The sequence below is a fragment of the Stegostoma tigrinum genome, chromosome 9, assembly GCF_030684315.1.
Source record: "Stegostoma tigrinum isolate sSteTig4 chromosome 9, sSteTig4.hap1, whole genome shotgun sequence".
Lineage (NCBI taxonomy): Eukaryota > Metazoa > Chordata > Chondrichthyes > Orectolobiformes > Stegostomatidae > Stegostoma > Stegostoma tigrinum.
Window position 1 is genome coordinate 24,845,071 of NC_081362.1, and position 24,618 is coordinate 24,869,688.

The 24,618-nt window shown below is 42.9% G+C and overlaps 1 protein-coding gene across 8 annotated transcripts in view; it reads left to right on the top strand.

Annotated features, from left to right (window-relative positions):
- prkn (parkin RBR E3 ubiquitin protein ligase) overlaps nucleotides 1-24,618 on the top strand; it is a 977,400-nt gene that overhangs the window by 827,438 nt on the left and 125,344 nt on the right. For all 8 annotated transcript variants that reach the window (XM_059648413.1, XM_059648412.1, XM_048535676.2 and 5 more), the window contains one exon: nucleotides 12,008-12,157. In XM_059648413.1, the coding sequence (XP_059504396.1) occupies nucleotides 12,008-12,157 (150 nt within the window). The remainder of the gene's footprint in view (nucleotides 1-12,007; nucleotides 12,158-24,618) is intronic.

Sequence of the window (24,618 nt, forward strand, 5' to 3'; positions counted from 1 at the left end):
ATTTAGTTAAGGAATATTACAACCCCAAAAAATATTCTACATCTGAGATGCTATAGGTTTTACTCAGTAGTTCAAGAACCAGGGGAATCTGTGTTTGAATTTTTGACAAGGTTAAGACATTTGGCAGACACATGCGATTTTGGTTTAATCCTTAATGAGATGCTGAGAGACCATTTTGTGTGTGGGATTAATGGCATAACCATGCAAAAGTGCCTACTAGCTGAAGCCCAACTGGACTTGAAACAGGTACTACAGCTGACTTTGTGATTAGAAAATGCAGCAAGTGCAGCATATGAGCTACAAGGTATGCTTATGAAAATGGACACCCGCACCAGGCTAACTGAGCTTGAGGTACATCACTTAAGTTAAGCCAAATACATAGCCTCACTCAGGACATATCCGAAAGAGAAGGACTCAAACAGCATCAGAAACACCAATGCCAGACATAAGACTCCTTGAAGCAAGAGAGACAAATCCACAGTCATCACGGGGTCAGGTACCCTGACATAAAAACCCAGGGCATGTGAGGCAGTCCTAAACAAACAAATGGACCATGTGAAAGCAGAAAACCTACAAGCAGGGCAGGTACAAAGCCCCTTAGAACAGTTCGAAAGGCTGTCAGAATCTGTGGGTTCTCCCCTCTTTATTTGGCATTGAAGAAACCTCGGAGTCTGAGATGAACATGGTGCATGTCACAAGCTCAACGCCTTTACCGCCTGAAGAAGAGGATGAAGTTTTTGTGAGACACTTTGGACACAAAAGATGGGCTAAATTTTGGTACATGCCGCCTATATCCGAGGCTGAGTCGAAGGAACTAGACCAGGGCAATAACGCCCAGGAGAAGCTTCAAGAACAGGCCTAGGTCTCCAGACTTAGAAGGGGAGGGATTTGTAATTGTAACAAGATCAGTCAAGTGGACCTCATGGATTATGAGATCCCTAATGTGGTGCAGTCAGGGAACCTTGGCTGACAGATATAAACAGGAGAATCACACGTTCTCCTTGAGCTATTGGAAGAGCCTGAATATGCTGGAACCTTTTGCCTGGCGTGTCGGAGCCTGAAGGGTGACCTTATAGAGGTTTATAAAATCATGAAGGTCTTGTATAAAGGGAAGAGTCAAGACCATTTTCCTAGGTGGATAAGTTCAACACTAGAACGCATAGATTTAAGAGGAGAAAGGAAAGATTTAAAAGGGACCTGAGGGATAACTTTTTCATGCAAAGGGTAGTACATGTATGAAAGGAGATGGCAGAGGAAGTCATGGAAGCAAGTACAATTACAACATTTAAAAGGCATCTGGATGGGTACATGAATAGGAATGAATATGGGCCAAATACTGGTAAATGGGACTAGATCAGATTAGGATATCTGGTCAGCTTTGATGGGTTGGATGTCTGTTTCCATGCTGTATGACTCTATGACTCTAGGAGCCAGACCAGTGTCAAGTACAAAATATGTTTAAGTAAAAGGTGACATGGTGACAGGATACCGGCCTCTGCAGAGTTATTTCAGTAACTAACTATTTTCATAAACTAATTATTTATATCAATCTGTGTAGAACTTTCAAAATGTCTCATTCAACCAGATGTGGAGCTTAAATGTAACTGTCATCAACTTACATAGTCCGACATGGCATTAACAGCACAGGTCTGTGCAGTTGTTTATGGTCCACACAGGAATGCATCTAACCTTTTTCATTTCACCTTATTAATGTATTCTTCCATTCCTAGTCCCTTGTTCATTGATATGGATTTCTTTTAAATTCATTGACTTTTTTTTCTAACTAACTACTCAGTGTGGGAGCAAGTTCCAAATTCTAACCGTTCTTTGGGTAAAGAACCCAAACCCAAATTCTCCTGAATTCCCATTTGGATTTGTAAGTGACAATCTTTCATTTGTGATCACTAATTCTGAAACAACATCTCCGGTTCTACCCTAGCAAACCCTTTCATAATCTTAAAGGCCTTTGTGAGACATCCCTCAGTCTTGTGCGTACATTCCCGAACCTCCTCAGTTATGGAGTGGCCATCACCCTACCCTACCAGATTCAATGTCACCTCATGGGGATAAAGGTGATTAAGAACAGAGCCTGAGCAAGGGTCACTTGACCCAAAACATTAACTCTGACATCTCTCCACAGATGCTGCCAAGCCTGCTGAGCTTTTCCAGCAATTTCTATTGTTGTCCGGGATAGAACCTCTCTGCTGGCCTTGGCCCATTCCTTTTATGAGATATGTTCTGCTTTCAGTAAAAGGATGAATATATATCAACCCCATGAAGACAATTACAATGCATATGCTAGTGCAGCCCCGTCTTCCATGAGAGGGGATCAGAAATGTCTCGTGTGTTAGATTGTTCTCAAGAGACCTTGCTGGAGTCATCAATCACAGATAGATGCCTCTCACTGAGATCCATTGATGTTTCTTGCCAGACCCTATTGCTGCTGATTGAGTGTTCACTCCCTTACCACCAAACTTATCCTCTTGTGCTTCCACATGCACGGTGCAAAGGGAAGACATGGAATGGATTGTCCACCCTGATAGATGGAATGAGGTAATTGATGCACTTGTAGTGTTACATTCAATTTCTGGAGGTATCCCCAAGTTGCTGACCTCTGTAATCTCTGTACAGGCTCTGTCAGTTGAACTAGTGAGGGGGGTGGGGGGAGGAGTGAAGAGGAACCCCCGTCCTTGCATAGAGAAGATTCTGCTGGGAGATATTTCTGTGTTGAGCAGCCATCCTAAATTCACTTGCTGCCATTCTCTCTGTTACTTTCCTTCCTATTTTAAATTTTCCTGGCAGCCCAGGAGACAAGCAAAAACAGATATTTCTGGAGAAACTCAGCAGGTCTATCAGAATCATTAGAGAGAAAACGGAGTTAATATTTCAAGTTTAGTGACCCTGCTTCAGAATTAATGTCCAATTATAATGAGAGCTGTCAGTCCTTATATGGCAGTTTAATCTGATACTGCCTCTTCTCCATTATACTTACGGACTGTGAATTGTCCAGCTCCAGAACATTGCATGCAATGAGTAAATCCCTACCCAAGCAGAAGAGGTTGCTGCTTCTGTTACTGTGGGACTGTGGGCTTGTAGTAAAATTCACCCCTTTGTCTTTGCAACTATTTGTATATTTTATAAAATGATGTCTTTGAGATGCCTGTGCATGACAATATTATGTAGCAAAAAGTATTTTCCCTGAAACCAGAGATATCAATAGCTACTGCATATCATCCCTGTTAACATTTTCTAACTGTAAAGTGAAAATTATTAGAACTGTTTTGGATTTTTTGTTGAACCAGAAGTGAAGCTTGCTGTAGTGCATTGCTTCATGAAAAATGGCAAGTTATTTAGAGAACTAATTCCAAGATGGCATTTCAAAGTTGTGGTAAATTAAAGGAATCAAGCTAGGTTTAAGAAAATGAACAACATATACTAAATTCACTAGTAAATTTTGCAAAATTTGGAAATCAAATCACAACTAAATTCAGATATTTCACTCCTTTAACCAAAAGCATTTCTGTTAAGCAATTTCACAAATGGTTGAATCCAATACCATATCTAATCTACATTGCCGTTACATAGCAGAATTGAATCTGTATCACTGCAGAACCAACAGGCAGAATCTTGAGAGGCCTGTAGGTAGAGTAAGAATTAATAGCTTGAGTCTAAGAGGTCATGACGTAAAGGTGATGCAAGATTACATGGCTCGAGTGAGAAAGAGCTTATGGAGGGATGCAGGGTTGAATCTTAGGTTTGTTTGCATTAGTCCAAGTTTCATCAAAAATTTGTAAGGGACTCTGCTGCTGGGTTTTTAGGATGTTTACTCATCATGTCTTACCAAACTGATGTCATCTTTGCGACTCCACCCAATTGCATCCCTCATGTCCAATTCCGGTCCCAAATTACTATTTGCCATTCCCCAAATAAGTCTCCATTCAATGGATATCTACCAAAACTCCAGCATCCTTTGCAGTCTTGCCATCTTTAAAAGACCATTGTGTACTTGGATACTAGCATGCCAAAACTACCCGCTCAGTCAAGGACATTAGCAGTAGATGTCAGAGAAGGGTAAGAATGTACGACAGTTCACCAGTGGAGGCCTAGAGGCCCTGGTTGAGAAATTGAAGCAAAAAAGAAGATTTCTCTTCCCAGAGGACTGTGAGAAGAGAATAAGCCATGAGAGCCTGACAAAATAAAAACCAAAAGAACTGCAGAAGCTGTCAACAGTAACAAAACAGAAATTGCTGGAAAAACTCAACAGGTCTGCCAGCATCTGTGGAGAGAAATCAGAGTTCATGTTTTGGGTCAAGTGACTCTTCCACAAACCCTTCCCTAGAATGACCCAAAACGGTAACTCTAATTTCTCTCCACAGATACTGCCAAACCTGCTGAGCTTTTACAGCAATGTCTGTTTTTGTACCAGCTTGACCTGAGGTTGCCACACAGTTAAGTACCATTTTCACAGTCCAGACAAAGGGCCGGCCGTGCCTTAAAAAGGTTAATAACCTGTGCCTGGGCAAGTGCCACACTCTCTTCTCTCTGTGACTTTTCACCAAGGAGCAGAAAGATCAGGTCAGAACTCTAGTCTATGCAATCAGATCCATCACGGGTGGTGTGGTGACCAGACAAAGGAATGGTGAGACATTATCTTTTTACAGGACTGACCTGCGGCCACCACCTACATGAGAGTGTGCTGAATGCCAATTTAATAATTGTTTTCAAAATGGAATTGAATCATCATCTGAAGAAGGGAAATTTGCAGGGAGAGCAGCGTCAAGTGAACTGCTTTCGGAGTCAACCAGCACAGACTCAAGGGCCTGAACAGCTTTGTTCTGTGTAGTATCCAGACTTTGATTTTAAGATTCTACCTTCTGGATAACCTGTTTCATGGGATTCTGCATGTGTTTATTCAATTTCTTGGTTCCAAATAGAAGGACATTGAAAGTCCTGTATAAAATATTAAGTTGCATATTGCTGATGACAACACTCTTGGAAAGAGAGTAATGCACTGCTTTTCACACCCACAGAATATCCTAAAGTGCAATAATGCTCATGTTTTGTATGTAAATGCACAAGCCAATATGTGCACAGCAAGGTCCCATAATGATTTAGTCTGCTTTTGTTGTTGTTGGTTCAGGGAGAAATGTTGCCCAGGACACTGGAAGAGTTCAATTACTTTTTGAATAGTGTCTTCGGATCTTATGAGACGATCTGAAAGAGCAGATGGAGTCTTGATTTAATGCCTCATCAAAAATATAACATCTCAGACAGTGTGGCTTTCACAGTAATGAAGTGCTCGTCTAGATTGTATGTTAAAATTCTGGAGTGGGGTTTGAAGTAATCAACTGTAGAGATGCAGGTACAAGCACTAATTCAAGGCTGCACTCAAGTTTCAGTAGAAACGTTTAGGTGAATTAGAATATCAACTAACAATGCTGACAAATTAAATGCATCCACTTAGTAGCACAGTAAGCCAGTAAGCATTTATGTTTTATTGAGATATAAATGATGTTCCAGGATTTGTTGTTCAAACAGCACTCGTATGCACAATCTTGGAAGAGTACTCCCCATTGCTCCATTGCTTTTCTCTCAGATCTTATATTCTATTCTAAATTAATTGTTCGAGCACACAATCCAATTTGTACCTAATTATTGACAAAGTTACAAGGATGAGCATTGTGGAGTAAGAATTGTGAGAAAGAAGAAGTTTGAACTGTGGAAACAGAATAGAGACATAGGAGTAGCACTTTGAGCTTGCTCTGCCATTCATTATGACTATGACTTTCATCCTTCTCATACTCTATTCCTGATTTCTCCTCTAATCGTTTGATTCCTTCAGTCCTAAGAATTATATCTACGTCTTTTTTGAAAAACTTCAATGTTTGGACCTGAACAATTTCCTATGAAAGTGATTTCTATCGGCACACCACTTTCTGGGTTAAAAAAATGTCCTCCTCATCTCTGTCCTAAAAGGCCTAATCAAGTCCCTAGACTGTGACCTCTGGTTGTGGAGTCCCTGATCATTGAGAACATATACCCTGTGTAATCCTGTTAGTACTTAAAAGGTTTCTATTAAATCCCCTCCTCTCATTGGGCCACCAGTGAGCTAACACCACTCCAATATCATATGGGAAGGCATCCCATGTCGGCACTGTTTCTTGCTTTGGATTATAGTGAGCCAACTGTAGATGACGACAGATGCTTTTTCACTTCCCTAAAGGCTTCTTGGCTTTGCGACCATCTCCAAGGCTGACCCTTTTTTAACAGCAGGTATAAGGGTGCCAAAATAGAGGCCAAGTTAGTATGAATTTTCTGTAATAATTCACTAATCGAAGGAAACACCCAAGCTCTGGTATAGACATGGGGACTGGGACTGCTTTGATCACCCACACTTTCTCTTCCAACAGCGTACCCTAGTTTTATCGACTTTGTAACCCAAGTAAGTCACTTGGGGCGCCTGGAACACATATCTTTCCTTTCTAAGATGTACACTTGCCTGGAAGAAACATTTAATTACTATGTCCAAGTTCTCCAAGTGTTCTTTGTTCGTCCTTACAACAGTATTGTATATTAATATAAACCTTTATGGGTATTAGTTGTAGCATACTTCTGGGACTCCTTATCCAGCTGCAATTGCAGGAAGGTGTGGCTCACGTCTAGCTTTGTAAAGGATAGCCCCTCCACCATCTTGGCATACAAATCCTCTATTCAAGGAATTGGTATTTATCTAGCTGTGAGAAGAAGTTTACTGGTTGCTTAAAATCCCTACAAAGGCGAATTGAGCCATCAGGTTCACAATCAGTACGATTGGTGCTGCCCATTCTGCAAATTCTGGTGTGATGATTCCTTCACTCTCTAGCCTCCCAATTCCCACCTCCACTTTTGTTCGCAAGGCAAATGGCAATGGGGCAGACTTTGCAAAATCTCGAAATTGCATTCTGGTCGACACGTAAAGTGGCTATGGCCCCTTCCCAAGCCCTTCTTGAAAAGCTACTGGGTATTTCATTAGGACTTCACTGGGGCAGCCATTTGTGCCTTTGTGGGGATTTTAAGCAAATGATGAACTGCTTCTCACAGCTAGATAAATGTTCAACCAGTCTAGGTAAATCTTTCTCAACCAATTCCACCCCAAAAGTCTTGGGCCTGATCCTTTCACTACCATCAGGGATAACTGCACCAACTGCTCCTCATAGGAGAGCGGAAACAAAGTCATACTCTTAATTTACAACAGTTCCACAGTGTATGTTCTCAGTCTGGCTGACGTCTTGTGCAAGCTTAAAGGTTGGAGTCCTGAGTGAATCTTGTTAAAGGCAGATTTTGCAACCACGATACAGTGCCCTGGTATTAACCTCTATGGGAACTGGGTGACCATTTAATCAAACATTTAAATTTAATTGTTAGAGCTAGTAGGAACTGGCGATGCTGGAGAATCTGAGATAACAAGGTTTAGAGCTGGATGGGCACAGTAGGCCAAGCAGCATCAGAGGAGCAGGAAAGCTGACATTTTGGGTTGAGACCCTTCTTCAGAAATGGGGGAGGGGAAGGGGATTCTGCCGTAAATAGGGAGAGGGGGGAGGTGGATGGAAGAAGGACAAAGGATAAGATAGGTGGTGAGGAGACAGACAGGTCAAAGAGGCGGGGTTGGAACCAGTAAAGGTGATGTAGGTGGGGAGTTAGGGAGGGGATAGGTCTGCCCAGTGAAGACAGACAGGTCAAGGAGGCGGGATGAGGCTAGTAGGTAGGAGATGGGGGTGGCGCTTGAGGTGGCACAAGGTGCCACAAGGATTCCAACCGAAGGTTGCAGGAACAGCACCCCCACTGCATCCCAAAACCAGCCCAGCCTGTCTCTGCCCCCCTAACCTGTTCTTCCTCTCACCCATCCCTTCCTCCCACCCTAAGCCGCACCTCCATTTCCTACCTACTAACCTCATCCCACCTCCTTGACCTGTCTTCCCTGGACTGACCTATCCCCTCCCTACCTCCCCACGTATACTCTCCTCTCCACCTATCTTCTTTTCTCTCCATCTTCGGTCCGCCTCCCCCTCTCTCCCTATTTATTCCAGAACCCTCTCCCCATCCCCCCTCTCTGATGAAGGGTCTAGGCCCGAAACGTCAGCCTTTGTGCTCCTGAGATGCTGCTGGGCCTGCTGTGTTCATCCAGCTTCACACTTTCTTACGGGGATAATGGGAACTGCAGATGCTGGAGAATTCCAAGATAATAAAATGTGAGGCTGGATGAACACAGCAGGCCAAGCAGCATCTCAGGAGCACAAAAGCTGACGTTTCGGGCCTAGACCCTTCATCAGAGACCCTCTCTGATGAAGGGTCTAGGCCCGAAACGTCAGCTTTTGTGCTCCTGAGATGCTGCTTGGCCTGCTGTGTTCATCCAGCCTCACATTTTATTATCTCACACTTTCTTACCTTGGATTCTCCAACATCTGCAGTTCCCATTATCTCTAATACTCCAGCTATGTTTATTGTATAAATAGTAACTATGTCATTCACAAAAACAACGTCCAGAAGTGAACTTCTTGTTTTGTGCCTCTGACATACTTGAGGAAATTTTGATGCTTTGACCCTTACCTGCCAGACGTGTGTACTAGGCAACAATGTGTATGATATTTTCATTTATCAATATTAATTTGTGAGAAATGAAGGGCCTGTGATTTCCTGAACTGATCACTTGCCAATAACTCAACAAAACATTAATGAGGGATGGGTTTGGGTAGGCAACCAACCAGCTGAACTCCCAAAAGATGAGATGGCCCTTTAAACATTAAATTAAGGCTGTGAGCCTCCTGATTCAATCTGCATTTCGGGTTTGATCCTGACCAGCTGTGTTTTGAACCTTGAAAAACCCTACAGCTAGAAGCAGCCGATGACTTGTTTCTCAGCAAGATAAACACCTTTTTAACATTTCTTTTGGGCCAAGAAGAGACAAAGTGTTTCCTCCCAGCCCATGATCTTTACCTTATTCCATTTAACTCCCTCCTTCACGATTGTACGCATGCAGTGTAAAGAATCTCCTGTACTCAGAATCCACACTTCCAGATGAGAAATCAAATATCCCTGAAACCAGTGACCACCAGTCTCCATCCCTATAATCAGACATTTGCCCTGAGATCAGATAGATCTCTCTGGAATTGGTAGCCCCTCCATGGGACCTGAGCCCATTGGAAAGCAGCTTCCACAACCCCACACTCCAGGCCTCAATGCCAACAAAGAGTCCCACTAACTCTGCTAAAAGCTACCAAGATCCTTCTGAGTTATAACCTCTTTCAGATTTTTACTGAGCTGACGAGCCATAACTGACAATCAATCTGGTTCATGGGCCAGAATTTATTTGGACAAAGGACCAAAAGAGATAACTCCAGAATGTGTAATGCCTTGATCGCAATCACTTCTCCATCATTCATAAGATCTGGACCTATTGAATCTAAGTCCCCAGGTTCTTTATTAATTGTTTTGTCATATTGAAAGATTGGTGTGTGAACATCTCTGGCAAAAGATAATCAACTTGAAATCTTAAATATTTCTAATTCCACAGATGTTGTCAGACCTCCTATATACGTAAACCTTTTTCTGTGATATCTCCAGTGTTTTTGTTCATGCTCGCTGATTAAAATTGTTTCATGCAGTTCATATTTCATCTCATAATAAAATGGATCACCACCCAATTTTCTGTAATTACCTTAACAACTAAGTCGCTTTGACATGTAAGAAAAGTCTCAAATTTTGTCTGCTCCCCTAATTTTTCTGCATATCCTGTTTCCTTATGAATTAATTTTCCTGAGTTAGCCATGACTGTGCTGGCTGTGACATTGGAAATATGAGTTGCTACAACTGCTTCTAGTTCCATAGTTTCGTACTTAAGTGCTAGTGGGATTTGTATATACTGATATAAGCATATCTAATTTTGGTCATTGCCCCCTTAGCCTCCCTATCTGATTGTCTGCTTTTACTGTCTGTGTAATGTGATGCTAATGGTAATAATGAATTCTTAGCCCTATTCTAATTACTTCCATTATCCTGTTCCTGTGCATAGTCTAGACCCTGCTGGACTCCTATCTTTAACTTGGGTTAAGTAGTTATGAAAGCTATTTTTACTTCCCTTGTGTCTACCACGGTTGTGAAATACATCACTCCTGTGCTTAATCTTCTATTTATCAAAACAACCCTAAAGTATCATGCCATTTAGTTAACAAATTCTAAATGTCCCTATCTATTTCACTCCTATTCCCTATTATTGTTGGTATTGTCAAGAATACTGCCTTTATATTTGTCTTGTTATTTCATTTATCACTGTATAATCACTGCAGGTGCCATGATAGTTCAGTGGTTAGTACTGCTGCCTCACAGTACCAGGGGCTCAGGTTCAATTCCAGCCTTGAGTGACTGTCTGTGTGGAGTTTACTCATTCTCCCCGTGTCTGTGCAGGCTTTCTGCAGGGGCACCAGTATTCTCCCACAACCCAAAGATGTATAGGTTAGGTGGATTGGCCATGCTAAACTGCCCATAGTTTCCAGGGAGGTGCAAGCTTGGTAGATTATGTAGGGTTAGAGGTATAGAGTTGGGGAGTGGGTCTGGGTGGGATGCTGCTCAGATGTTGGTGTGAAGTCAATGGGCTGAATGGCCTGCTTCCGATCTGTAGGTGTTCTGTGGTAACAATGTATTTTTACCCTACATATGCTTCCTCAGTCTTCAAGATGAACAGCTCTGGCTCCATGTAGATTACTCACTAGTCTATATACATTGCTCATTTTTACGTATATATCCATCTAAGCTCAGAGATTCCATCAACAATGATCTCCTCCCATTTCCAGTCCACAGATTTTCAAGAAGATGGATCTCCATGAATTTCTCTATAACAATTCATAGCGTATGATCTAAGGATGTGGAGGTGTCATATTCCATCAAGCTTGGCATCACTTGAAGCATGGTGTGCTACAAGAAGCATGCTTCTCGATTGCAACCTAATAACAGTGTTAGCCTTGTTACTGCTGTGTCTGTGAATGTAATGTTTGTGGACAATAACTTGATGTAATAAAAATCTGTCAGATTCTTCAACACTACATTGTCCATTCTCAGTTTCTTATGTTATGACAGATAGCATTAGTATTGTTGCATATGGTAAAATTTAACCTGCAAAAGACAGAATCACATTACTCTCTACTTCCCCCACCACACACCTACCACTAGACTCATTAATTCCCCTCCCATCCACTTACTGCTGTGTGATTGCGTGCTGATCTTTCTGCTGCCCTTTTCTATGTTGCGTCTAAAGAGAAGTATTGTTCAATCAAGAGCAAAAATAGGGTTTCTGATCCTGACTGGGAAATCTGAGTCTGTCCATTGAGCTCAATCATGTTACAGTCAGTGATATGTAAATACTTAAGTACGGTTAGTAAACTGTTGGAGAAAAAGCTAACCATTTATTTCCTCTTAGACCAGACAAGACCCATGTTATTTAAGCATTTATTTGTGCATACCTGGGAGATGTACGGATGAAGAAAAAGGCAAATTTTTATTGCCAGAATGGTTTTCCGAAGAAGGGTCCAGGCCCGAAACATCAGCTTTCCTGCCCTTCTGATGCTGCCTGGCCTGCTGTGTTCATCCAGCCCTACACCTTGTTATCTGCGTTCACAATTCTCTGTAATTTCTTGCGGTCTTGGGCAGAGCTGTTGCCATACTATGTTGTAATGCATCTGGATTGGATGCTTTCCATGGTACACTTATAAAACTTGATAAGAGTCATTGTAGACATGCAAATTTCCTTAATCTTTTGAGGAAGTGGAGGTTGTGGACTTTCTTGACTGTCGCATCAGTGTGGAAGGACCAGGAGAGAGGAATAATATTTGAAATTGTGCTGTGATAAGAAATTGACTGTAACCTTTGTCAATACAGCAGCTGGTAACAACCAATGATTATGCCATAAGTTTCATTCAATTGGTTCAATGAATTGCAAGATTCCCCTTGTTTTAATTGTTGAATCTCTTCCATGCAGTACAACCGTTATCAGCGCTATGCTGCGGAGGAATGTGTGCTACAGATGGGTGGGGTTCTGTGCCCAAGACCAGGTTGTGGAGCTGGCCTTCTTCCAGATGCAGGCCTACGCAGGATTGAGTGTCTACGACAAAATGGAATAGGCTGCGGGGTAAGATTAAGCACAAACCTCTTCCACTTTTTTCTAATTAAAATATAACCCAAGGTCAATCTCAGTAAAAAATCGAGAAAGAAGTGACACATGCCTTTGCTCCACTGTCATAGTTGCTAGTGAATTTTGGGTCCAAAATATTTATTCTGATTATCCAATTCCGGAGCTTAAATAGTCAACTATGTAACAGCGAATGAATGCAGGACAGACCCTGTCATTGTTCAAACTCCTAATTTGCGCATTCAAGGGCTGGACTAGAATACATGAACAAAGGCAGTATAATATGCTGGGTAAAATGATTGTCACTCATCACGTTTAATTATAGGAGATTATTTTTGTTATTAGCTAACACTAAAACACCTACAATAAACATTAGACAATGAGAAGGCTCATTTTCCAAAACAGGCCCATTACACAATTGATGTCAGAGATAGTAAGGACTGCAGATGCTGGAGTCAGAGACTACAGAATGTGGAGCTGAGGGAACACAGCAGGCCTGGCAGAATCAGAGGAGCAGGAAAGTTGACATTTCGGGTCAGAACCCTTCTTCAGAAATGGCAGGGGGATGGGAGCTGGAAAATAAATAGAAAGAGGAGGGGTGGAGATGGGGAATGTAGGTAAAATGGTGACATATGAGTACAGATAGGGAGTGGTGGAGATGTGTCAGTTAGGTGGGAGGGGTGGATATGTGGGAGAGAAAATGGACATGTTTGTTGAGGTAAAAGAGGCAGGGATGAGAGGGAGCGTTGGACATGGGATGAGGCTAGGGTGGGGAGATTTTAAAACTGGTGAATTCCGTGTTTAGGCCATCGGGCTGTAGGCTCCCAAGGTGGATATTGAGGTTTGCGGGTGATGTCATTGTGACACTGGAGGAGGCTCAGGATGGACATGTCACTCAGGGAGTGGGAGGGGGAGTTAAATTGGTTGGCAAAATGAGTTGTCATTTGTCGTGTACAGAGTGAAAATGCTGTACAAAATGGTCTCCGAGTCTACGCTTGGTCTCACTGATGTAGAGGAGACCACATTGGGAGCAGCAGATACAGTAGATCAAGTTGACGCCTGTCTGATATGGAAGGTTTGTTTTGGGCCTTGAATGGAGGTGAGGGGAGAGGTGTAGGGGTAGGTGTAACATTTCCTGTGGTCGCAGGGAAAGGTGATGGGGGTGGTGGGGTTAGTAGGGAGTGTGGAGCAGACAAGGGAGTTGTGGAGAGAGCGGTCCCTATGATAGGCAGATAGGGGTGGGGAGGGAAATGTATCTTTGGTTTTGGGGTCAGATTGCAGGTGGCAGAAGTGATGGAGAATGATATGCTGGATGTGGAGGTTGGTGAGGGTGATATCTGAGGACAAGGGGGCTTCTGTCTTTGTTTTTGTCAGGGGGAAGGAGTGTGAGGGCAGAAGTGTGGGAAATGCAAGAGATGTGGTTGAGGGCGTTTTCGATCATCAGAGGGAGAATATTACGGTTGTTGAAATAGGAGGACATCTGGGATGTCCAGGAGTGGAATGCTCCATCTAGAGAGCAGACATGACAGAGGCAGAGAAATTGGGAGTAAGGGATCACATCCTTGCAGGAGGGTGGGTGAGAGTAGGTGTAGTCCAGGTAGCTTGGGAGTCAGTGGGCTTGAAATAGATGTCACTTTTGAGGCGGTCACAAGCGATAGAGACGGAGACGCCCAGGAAGGAAAGGTGGGTATCTGAGATTGTCCAGATAAATTTGAGGTTGGGGTGAAAGGTGTTAGTAACGTTGATGAACTGTTCAAACTCCTCGTGGCAGCACAAGGCAGTGCCGATACAGTCATCGATGTAGCAGAGGAAAAGTTGGGGAATAGTGCCATTGTAACAGTGGAGAAAGGACCTTTACACATATCCTACGAAGAGGCCGGCATAGCTTGGACCCTTGCGGGTGCCACAGCCACCCCGTATAGAACTGGATTTGTGCCAAATTATGTTGTTTCTAACATTTGGGCTGCCCATAAAATCTCATTGGTTTGGCAGCATCAGTGTTCAAAAGCAGACCTAATTTTCAGTCTTCACGCCATCACAATTTTCAATTTTTCACATGAATTATTTTCTTGGGTTCACTGTCACTGGTGACTACTGTTAAATGAACATCACATTTTCTGCTAACTGTCTCGTTAACGTTAGAAAGGCCTATTGATTAACATAGAGGGCGCTCACTCCATATTGGCTAATTAGGGAAGGCACATACTACCATATGAAATCCCTACTCTTGACAGAAAATGAACTGAAGTCAAACTCAGCTGAGACACAACATTCAGTCTTATGTGATGAAGGGTCTAGGCCCGAAATGTCAGCTTTTGTGCTCCTGAGATGCTGCTTGGCTTGCTGTGTTCATCCAGCTCCACACTTTGTTATCTGAGACACAACATTCTCTTGGTTAGCTAAATTAGTTCGCATTTTTGTAAGGCATACAGTTATAGTAGTGTGAACAATCCGTTTTCTCTCCTCACAATGACAAATAACAAAACTGCACTTTATTATCTCGCTAATCATACTATCACATGCTTAAAATAAAACTTAATACTATGTGAAAGAACAAATTATCTAGTCTGGCCTGAGGTGAGTGAACGTCAGAGTGAAAGTGGGGGTGGGGGAACAGTCGTCTTTTGAGTCTCTTCTGATAAGTCTGTCTGTAGATAATACCATTTTAATAACATAATTAATCCTTAATACTGCCCAAAGACAAAAGAGGCAATCTTTATTGATGGCTTAAAATATTTATCAGTGATGTGGCTGCTTCAGCTAATTAACCCCTAGGTCTGTGTATTGCTCACAGCTGCAGTACTACGCATGAGTTCTCCATTGTATAGTGAAGGTTTGTGGATATTTAGCAACAATTATAAAGTTTTGAAAGATAGTGATAAGAAGAATGACCGATTTGACAGTTAGTGATCAAAAGACACAGAATCCAACCGCCACAAAAAGCAGACTGGAGGTGAGGAGATTTTTTTTGAATGCCATGGAATGCTCTGCCTGGTAAAGGTAGTGGGAACTCAGACTAAGGTCACGGTATATTAAGAAGCAGTGATCCCTACACTCCAGTATGCTGCAGAAACTTGGACAACCAATAGTAGTCCCCTCAAAGGGTGGAATAGCAGTTTGCTGTCAGTCAGACAGTGATGTTGAGATGACTGATAATGTAATCATAATATGGGCAGAACTCAGAGAGAAGAAACTGCAATAGAGATTGAGGGTGAAGCAGCCCTCTGTTACTAGATTGTAATAATGTATATAGAGTGAATAAACAATTGAAATTATTATCCATTCATACACCCAGATTATTCATATAGTCGGGCAAATAAAGGCAATCAACCAATTCAGCACTAATGGAACTGGGACAAACTTAGTCTTAGATTAAGGGAATAGGCTTCAAATTTGAACAATGTGATCCAGGCATCCACACACTAAAGATGAAACTACTATGTGACTGTTAAACATTAACTGACAGTGTGGCGTCCAAATCCTGATTTTGACCACACCATACAGCATCAGGAATCAATGCTACTAATGGCTGCAAAACACATGCAATGTATTGTGGCCTGAAACGATTCCCCTTAGTTGCTGAAGTAGTAACCACGTTCCAAGTTCTAAGAGTCTGCATGTGGTATGAACTTACTATTTAAGCAAGATGAAAGAAAACAGCGGTTGTTCCACATGCAGTGAGACTTAAACTCAGCCTCTTACCTTTGGTGAATTTTGAAAACTACACATTTTCTTCTTGGTAGACCTCTCCATCAATTCCAACAGCTTTGAATTTCCCCACATTTCTACCTAACCCTTCTATCCAAGTCTTCATATCCCCACTTTCAGCTCCCCAGCAACATTCCTGCCAACATACGTGGACGCACACAGGTGAAGCAGTTCTGATATTCCAAACATGGTAATTGGCATTGGTATGCCAATCATGGCATTGACTTCTGGTTCCAGAAGTTGTTGCAGTGCATAGGCCTCATGAGCAGCTGGTAAGAAAATTCAAGGGAACATTGCCCCAGAATTCAGTCAGCATGCCAGATATAATGTGACCTGTACCCACATTGAAGCCAGGGTGCTAGTGATTGTCAGTAACCCCCTGCTGCATTATCCCTTTCCTTACTATGCAGTATCATCTCCCCTTTTAAATATTGAGTTGCCCTGTTCATAATTGCAATCCCCTCTGCATGTTAGCATGCTGCCTTCGATCCCCACAGTTAAGTTGCTCAGCGTACCTCCCACAGTGAAAGTCCTTTGACTTTTACAGCTCCCCAACTGTCTTGCCACCACTATCGAGATGGTTGCATTGGGTCCACAGGTCTGACCATGGGCCACTCCTTGGACTGTTGAGGTATGGGTCCCCTGACTGTGACTACCTCACTGGCCGTGCCGGAAGCCCTGGACCAATATCGGAGGCTGCTCTTGACTTATTTATTAGCAACAGGGGGAGGCAATGGCCTAGTGGTATTATCGCTGTACTGTTAAACCAGAGACCCAGATAACATTCTGGGGACCCGGATTCAAATCCCGCCATGACAGATGGTGGAATTTGAATTCAACAAATTATCTGGAATTAAGAATCTAATAATGACTGTGAATCCATCACTGACTGTTGGAAAAAACCCATCTGATTCACTCACATCCTTTAGGGAGGGAAACTGTCATCGTTACCTGATCTGGCCTGCATGTGACTCCAGACCCACAGCAATGTAGTTGACTCTGAACTGCCCTCTGGGCAATTAAGGATGGTTAATAAATGTTACCTATCCAGTGATGCCCTCATCCCATTATTGAATACAAAAAAAAAGCATGGCTTTGTGCGTGGCAGCCAAATCTCACAAACTTGATTGAGTTTCTTAAGGAATTGACAACGCTGATGGATGAGGGCAGGGCAGTAGGTGTTATCTACATGGCTTTAGCAAGACCTTTGACAAGGTCCCTCATGGAAGGCTGATGCAGAAGATGAACTGACACGGGGTCCGCAGCAAGCTGGTAAAATGGATACAGAACTGGCTCAGTCATAGAACACAGAGAGTAGCAGTGAAACGGTCTTTTTCTGTCTAGAAATCTGTGACCAGTGGTGTTCAGGGATCAATGCTGTGACCCCTGTTGCTTCTAATATATTCTTGCCACTGCTGGTAAGACTGTTCTACCTTACATACAGTATTGTAGTCTCATGGATTTAGCTGCAAAACAAAGTTTGGTAGGGTAAGGAGACGAGTCTTCAGCTTTCCATCATCAACAATTTTGATGGCAATAAGCCACACTGGACTGTGGCACAGTAGTAATGTCCCTATCTCTGAACCAGGAATCTTGGGCTCAACTCCCATCTGCATAAGAAATGTGTAGTAACCTCTCTGAACAGGTTGATGAGTAAGTATCAGTGAGTTTTCTTCCAAAGTGATTTGACCATCTGGATTCCAGACTTGACTTTTCTATTTGACTATGGATATCTCATTGAGTTTATTACATGTTCCAATCTAGGACTCGCAGAAAATTAGCTGTTAACAAACTGCAGTCCATTCTCTGACACAAGGAATACCATGTGTATCAAATATTTTGTGCAAGATCCTGCCTACTATAACTGTGGCATTGCATATCATTTTTGCTTCTATCCAACATGAAAATTAGCTAAGAGCAATAAAGTAAGATGGCGCATCAAATGTAATAGATCTGTTCCTATGGGTTTGGTGATGATGTGGTAGGTATCAGTGACTGCTCAGGCTTGAGAATAACAAAATGTTACTGTCAGCTATGAGATCCTAATCTCTGTTGAGATTCCTGGCTGCCACACCAATGACTGAGCTCTGGCTCTGAATTTGTCAGTTGTCAAATGCCTCTGGTGTATCTGCCTGTGATGAAGCTGGAATCACCAACCTTTCATGAAACACCAGTCTATGATTGTGAATTGTTGTCAGTGCTCGAAATAGTAGTTCATGACCAAGCCAGTGGGGCTTTGGGCTGGCCCCCCCTTAGACAAAAAACTATAATTGGCATCTCCTTGATCCTTTTTCTGTCACTGTCATTGTTGTTCGAGCCTATTTTGACTTATTGGACACTGCACACTGTGGGCTGAGTGGCAACTTTCTGTGCTGTAAGGCTGTCATATTGGGATTGGGAACAGTAACTGTGCCTGAACACCATTTGGTTGGTTTTCATCAACAGGAAAATTATTCTGATTCTGGTCATTTCCTGAATTTGCTTCAAAACTTGTTTCATCAAAGGATGTGGAATCTTCCTGGGTACATAGAGGCAAAATATTTTGTTGTCATCTTATAATGTGATGCTGTAGGTAGTACTGAAACAGTTTATGAAACTGATGGCTAAAGAAACATTTAGTCCTGTGCTGTCCTACTTCTTTGATATTTTGAAGAAATTTGAGGGGAAAACGCACAGTCTTTTTCAAGAATGAGAATCCATGATTGTGAAGAATATATAATTTCATTACTAGTTTACACCTCTTGCATTGCAGAGCTGTTTGTGGAATACCATTAAACTTCAGATTAGATTGGATTTATTTATTTGTCACAGGTACTAAGTATAGGAATACATAAGTACAGCAAAAAGTCCACAAAGTTGCAATTCACTGGCACCCACTTGGTTACAAAAGCCACAATTAAAAGACTTTAACAGAGCCAAAAAGTAAGCAAAAAAAGAAGTCCCAGGTCCCAATCTCCACAATGGTGCAAGCACCGCTCCAATCAATACAGTACCCAGGAGACCAATGCCACCAGCTCACCATCGCTGCCAACTGCTGCTGCCTCACCATCCCGCTCTCGTCGCCACTGCCTCACTGGCCCACTCTCATTACGACTGCTGCCACCTCATCGTTCCACTCTTGCCACTGCTGCCTCACCAGCCTGCATTTGACACCAAACCGGCCCAGTCTTGATCCGCTGCCATTGCCCCAGCTCACGCTTGATCCATTATCACTGCAGGACACAGCCCCCACGTTCAGCTCCTGCCACACGGTTACTGGTCACAACCCAACTCCTTCCTAACTCCTTAGGTAGGCTGTTGAAAGGGCGCGAGGTGGGGTGGCTGATAGAATTACTGCAGAGAGAAGAGAAAAGAATGAGAAAAAAAGATAACGAAGTGGCGAGCAGAGTGGAGCTCTGAATGGAGCAAATTACACTGCCGCCATATTGTTGTTCCAGATCTGTACCTCTTGGATCACACAGTTTCATTGACTATAATTTCTTTCTTTCCCATGTTGTTCCATCTGATAACATGGTGACAATTGCCCTGGAATCAAATCTAAAGTTACGAGATATCTATTGAAATAAAGCTCTCCTTGCAATAAAAATAGGCTTAATTTCACCTCGTGGCACATTTTGATTTCTCTTCAATTGTGGATTGCTGTGGTTGAGAATAGCTATTTGTCCTTGAGTTGCTCTCTGGCCTTTTCTACTTCTGCACATCTTCTGGCAGGAACCTTGTGTTTTACAGATATAGCATGCTTTTTTAAGTAATGGACAGTTACTTAAAAACACAGGGCACTTGCTTATGCTGATGGGGGTTCCTTGTTCCACAGCATTGACACTAACTCTTAGTATCTGTTGTTTGACCATGACATGCCCAATAAGGGGGCCCCATATCGAATTTTCTGCAAAGCCATCAGGTTTCAGACAATCTCCCCATGCAGTGGCAAACCCTCATCTGCACTGGGGTAAAACCCTGGCAGAAGTGGGAATAGGCCCTTTATTGGCCGCTTAAGTTTATTTGTGCTTCCGATAGATAGTTTACCTGCCATGTTTCCTGCCACTGAAAACGTGGCTTTGTGGTAAGAAGCCATCAGAGACCACCCGGATGCCATCCTACACCACTTTCTGTCTTCCAGATTGTTGCCATTCTTCCAAAAATGTCCAAAAGGCAGATTTGAAGACAGACAATTGTAGCCCTGAATGAGGTTACATTGATACCAAACCTGAGATACTTACTGTACCCTTTTGTTGTTTAGATAATACAATTAAACTTTTATTTATCATTTACGCTTCTTGTTTCAATGCCTGAGCAGAAATCTCTGAGAATTTTCCTCACTTTCATTCAACAAGGTTCCCCATGGTAGAATAGTTAGCAAGGATGGATCACATGGAATACAGAGAAAACTAGCCATTTGGATACAGAACTGGCTTGAAGGTGGGGGACAAAGGGTTGTGGTGGAGGGTTGGTTTTCAGACAGATCATCTGTGACCAGTAATGTGCCACAAGGATCAGTGCTGTGTCCAGTGCCTTTTGTCATTTATATAAATGATTTGGATGTGAACATAGGAGATAATGGTTAGTAAGTTTGCAGATGACACCAAAAGTGTTGGTGTAGTGGACAGTGAAAGAGGTTACCTCAGGGCAAAAGGGATCTTGATCAGATGGGCCAATAGACAGAGGAGTGGCAGATGGTGTTTAATTTAGATAAATGTGAAGTGCTGCCTTTTGGAAAGGTAAATAAGGGCAGGACTTGCACACTTAATGGTACAGTTCTGCAGAGTGTTGCTGAACAAAGAGTGCAGGTTCCTTGAAAGTAGTGTCGCAGATAGACAGGATAGTGAAGAAGGCATTTGGTATGCTTGCCTTTATTGGTCAGTGCATTGAGAATAGGAGTTGGAAGGTCATGTTGAGGCTGTTAGGACGTTGGTTAGGCCATTTTTAGAATACTGCATTCAATTCTGGTCTCCCTGTTATAGGAAGGATGTTGTGAAACTTGAAAGGGTTCACAGAAGATTTACAAAGATATTGCCAGGTTTGACCTACAGAGAAGCTGAATAGGTTGGGGCTATTCTCCCTGGAGCATCAGAGGCTGAGGGCTGATCTAATGGTAGTTTGTAAAATCACAAGGAGCGTTGATAGGGTGAATAGCCGAGGTCTTTTCCGTAGCGTACAGGAGTCTAAAACTGGAGGGCTAAAGTTTAAGGTGAGAGGGAAAAGATTTAAAAGGGACCTAAGGGGTAACGTTTTCACACAGAGAGTGATGTATGTATAGAATGAACTTCCAGACGAGGTGGTGGAAGCTGGTACAATTACTATTTAAAAAACATTGGATGGGTACCTGAATAGGAAGTTTTTAAAGCGATATTGGCCAAATCCTGACAAATAGGATGAGATTAGTTTGGGGTATCCGGTCAGCATGGATGAGCTGGACTGAAAAGTGTGTTTCTGTGCCATATGATTATGACTAAGAGTTCATGTCGCTTCTGTTTATTTCAGAGTTTTGGGAGAAGTTATCATCTTCAACACCTTTATAAAAACCGTTGAATTTTATTCTACTATAAGTTGAATAAATTCTCAGATAGTTGCTGATCCATTCCACTAGATTACTCCTTGTGATGAAAGATAGAAACAAAGAAACACTTCCAATTATCTAGAGCCTCTCACGCCCTCAGCATATTCTAAAGTGCTTTCGTGCTGATAAAACTCTTTTGATGTGTAGTGATTATTGTGTTGCAGGATACATGACAGCTAATTTGTGCACTTGGGGCCAGAAAGAGAAATGTGGCTGGATATTCCGCTGTATTGAAGTTGGTAGGGGGATAAATATCGGTTAGGACACTGGGGAGAACGCTCTTATTGTGCATTGAAACAGTGTCATGGGAACTTGTGAGGCCAGATGGAGCTCTAGTTAAATGCCCAGCCTGGATTATATGAAAGTGAAACTTGAATTCCAATTTTCATACTCGGATGTAAGATTGCTACAACCTGAGCCTCCGATGATATCTGCTGTCATGCTTCTTTCCAATTAGGCCTGCACTCTCTTTTGTCTTGATGGGAACTATTGTATGAACTGCAATCAGCCAGTACCTCCCTTTGCAAGAGTATCTGTACAGCTGTACAAGATGCTGACATCCTAGCATTACTGCAGGCACAGCAGTTCGCAACAAACAACTGCACCTCCCAGTCGCAAACCATTTCCACTCCCCCTCCCATTCTCTAGATGACATGTCCGTCATGGGCCTCCTGCAGTGCCACAATGATGCCACCCGAAGGTTGCAGGAACAGCAACTCATATTCCACCTGGGAACCCTGCAGCCTAATGGTATCAATGTGGATTTCAGCAGTTTCAAAATCTCCCCTTCCCCAACTGCATCCCTAAACCAGCCCAGTTCGTCCCCTTCCCCCACTGCACCACACAACCAGCCCAGCTTTTCCCCCCGACCCACTGCATCCCAAAACCAGTCCAACCTGTCTCTGCCTCCCTAACCGGTTCTTCCTCTCACCCATCCCTTCCTCCCACCCCAAGCTGCACCCCCATCTACCTACTAACCTCATCCCACCTCCTTGACCTGTCCGTCTTCCCTGGACTGACCTATCCCCTCCCTACCTCCCCACCTATACTCTCTCCACCTATCTTCTTTTCTCTCCATCTTCGGTCCACCTCCCCCTCTCTCCCTATTTATTCCAGTTCCCTCTCCCCATCCCCCTCTCTGATGAAGGGTCTAGGCCCGAAACGTCAGCTTTTGTGCTCCTGAGATGCTGCTTGGCCTGCTGTGTTCATCCAGCCTCACATTTTATTATCTTGGAATTCTCCAGCATCTGCAGTTCCCATTATCTCTAGCATTACTTCTTTCTGCTTTTGTCCTTAAATTGAGCCAAATTCACATCATAACCTGAACTTATTTGCTTGCATTCAATTTACCTCCACCTGACCAAACAATGCGAACAACCTCCTTCAAAATTGAAGAAACATTTTGTTTCCTAACACGTTGATTCTTGAACTGAAGTTCAGAGAGACTTTGTGCCCTCCTCAATGATCAATATACGGATCATCAGGGTTGTATTTGCCCTAGACCTCTTACCAATTTTAATGAACAGCCCCTGGACATGCCTGACTAGACCACTGACTGTTATCTTTGCAGTTCCTGGCCTGATGACATGCAATTTTCTGATTCCCAGATCAAATACAAGATTGACTGTAGCCCTCTCCTCAGATTGTAGTCAGAAATATATTCCGATTGTGACCAGTACGAATAGACAACTGACACTGGTCAAATCTATGCCTGTGACCAATGGTAGCAGGTCCCCGTGCTGACAGTGGCCCTCCCTTGACAAGACTGATGACTAGGCAAGGCATAGTTGTTGCAAGCTTGCATGTCATTGTTAAGTGAGTGAATGCTAAGAGAGCAAGGAAGGAACTCTGAGATGCTGCCTGGTCTGATGCACGAGTGGGTACTTGCCCATTTGTGCAAAGTGTCCTGACAGTAGTCTTTCAATGTTAGTTGTCCTGAAATCCAAGTCTGTACTTCTTAAGCATCCTGCAGAGTGGATCGGAGACATGCCATAAGGATTCTGAGGGTCTGGTAGATATCAGGTGGCAATATCCTTGGACAAGGGATGCATGTGACTAGTGCCCATGGACCATCCCCTGAGATGTTGTTACATGCTCAGCAACATGGGGCTCCAAATAAGTTGCTGAAGTCATTGCTCTGACTTCCATGTCAAAAATCCTCAGCGGTTACTTTCTTTAGTCTGTTTGGTAAGGTAGGAAGTTACATATTATTGAGGTGAGATGTGCCTCTTAAAATAACATATTTAATAAACTACAGTCCATCTGAATATACAGTTTGCTGCTGTCTAGCAAAAAACTCACTGCCCAGTTGATTCATAAAACATGCAATGAGTAGCTCCTGACTTTGAGAACAGCTTCACCAGACTTGTCGCTAAACTCTGCCACAAATCTCACAATAGCCCATGATTTTCAGGCCCCTGTAAAATTGAACTGTGTAGATGACACAGTCTATCTAAAACATTAGATTATTTGTTCTTTTTTGGAAACTGGTGAGGGTGGGAGTGCAGTCAGAGCTGTTTGTGGCACCTCAGGTGGCTCAGCTTTAGTGGAGGAGAGGGAGAAAAAGGAAGGAGATGTGACAGTGATAGGAGATTTATCAATAGGTGAACAGATAAGCATTTCAGTAGCTGTCAACATGACTCCAGGGTTGCCTCCCTGTTGCCAGAGTCCAGGATGTCATAGAGTGGCTATAAGGCATTCTTCTGGAGGAAGGTGAACAGTCAGATGTCCTGGCCCAGGTAGATACCAATAAATTGGCTAGCAAGGATGATGTGGTCCTGTAATCAGAATCCAGGGAGTAAGTTAGAAAGTAAACAAGCAGGACCTCAACTGTAATAATCTCTTGATTACTCCCAATGCCACATTGTAGTGAGTACTGAAACAGGAGCTGAATATGTGGTTGGAAAGTGGTGCAGGAGGGAGGTCTTTAGATTCTTGGTATACTGGGACTGGCTTTACAGGAGATAGCATCTAGACAACGTGGAAGGTTTGTACCTGAAACAAACTGGGACTGAACTCCTTGTGCACAGTTTTGCTAGTTGGGAAGGCTTTAAAGTAATTTGGCCAGGATGTGGGATCCAAGGGCGAATAGTGGAGAAGAAAAGGGAGAAGACCACAAAATACTTTGAGATACATCTGGCAATAGCATAGATAATAGCATGATAGTGGGCAAAGTCAGAGAAAGGGAGGAAAAAAA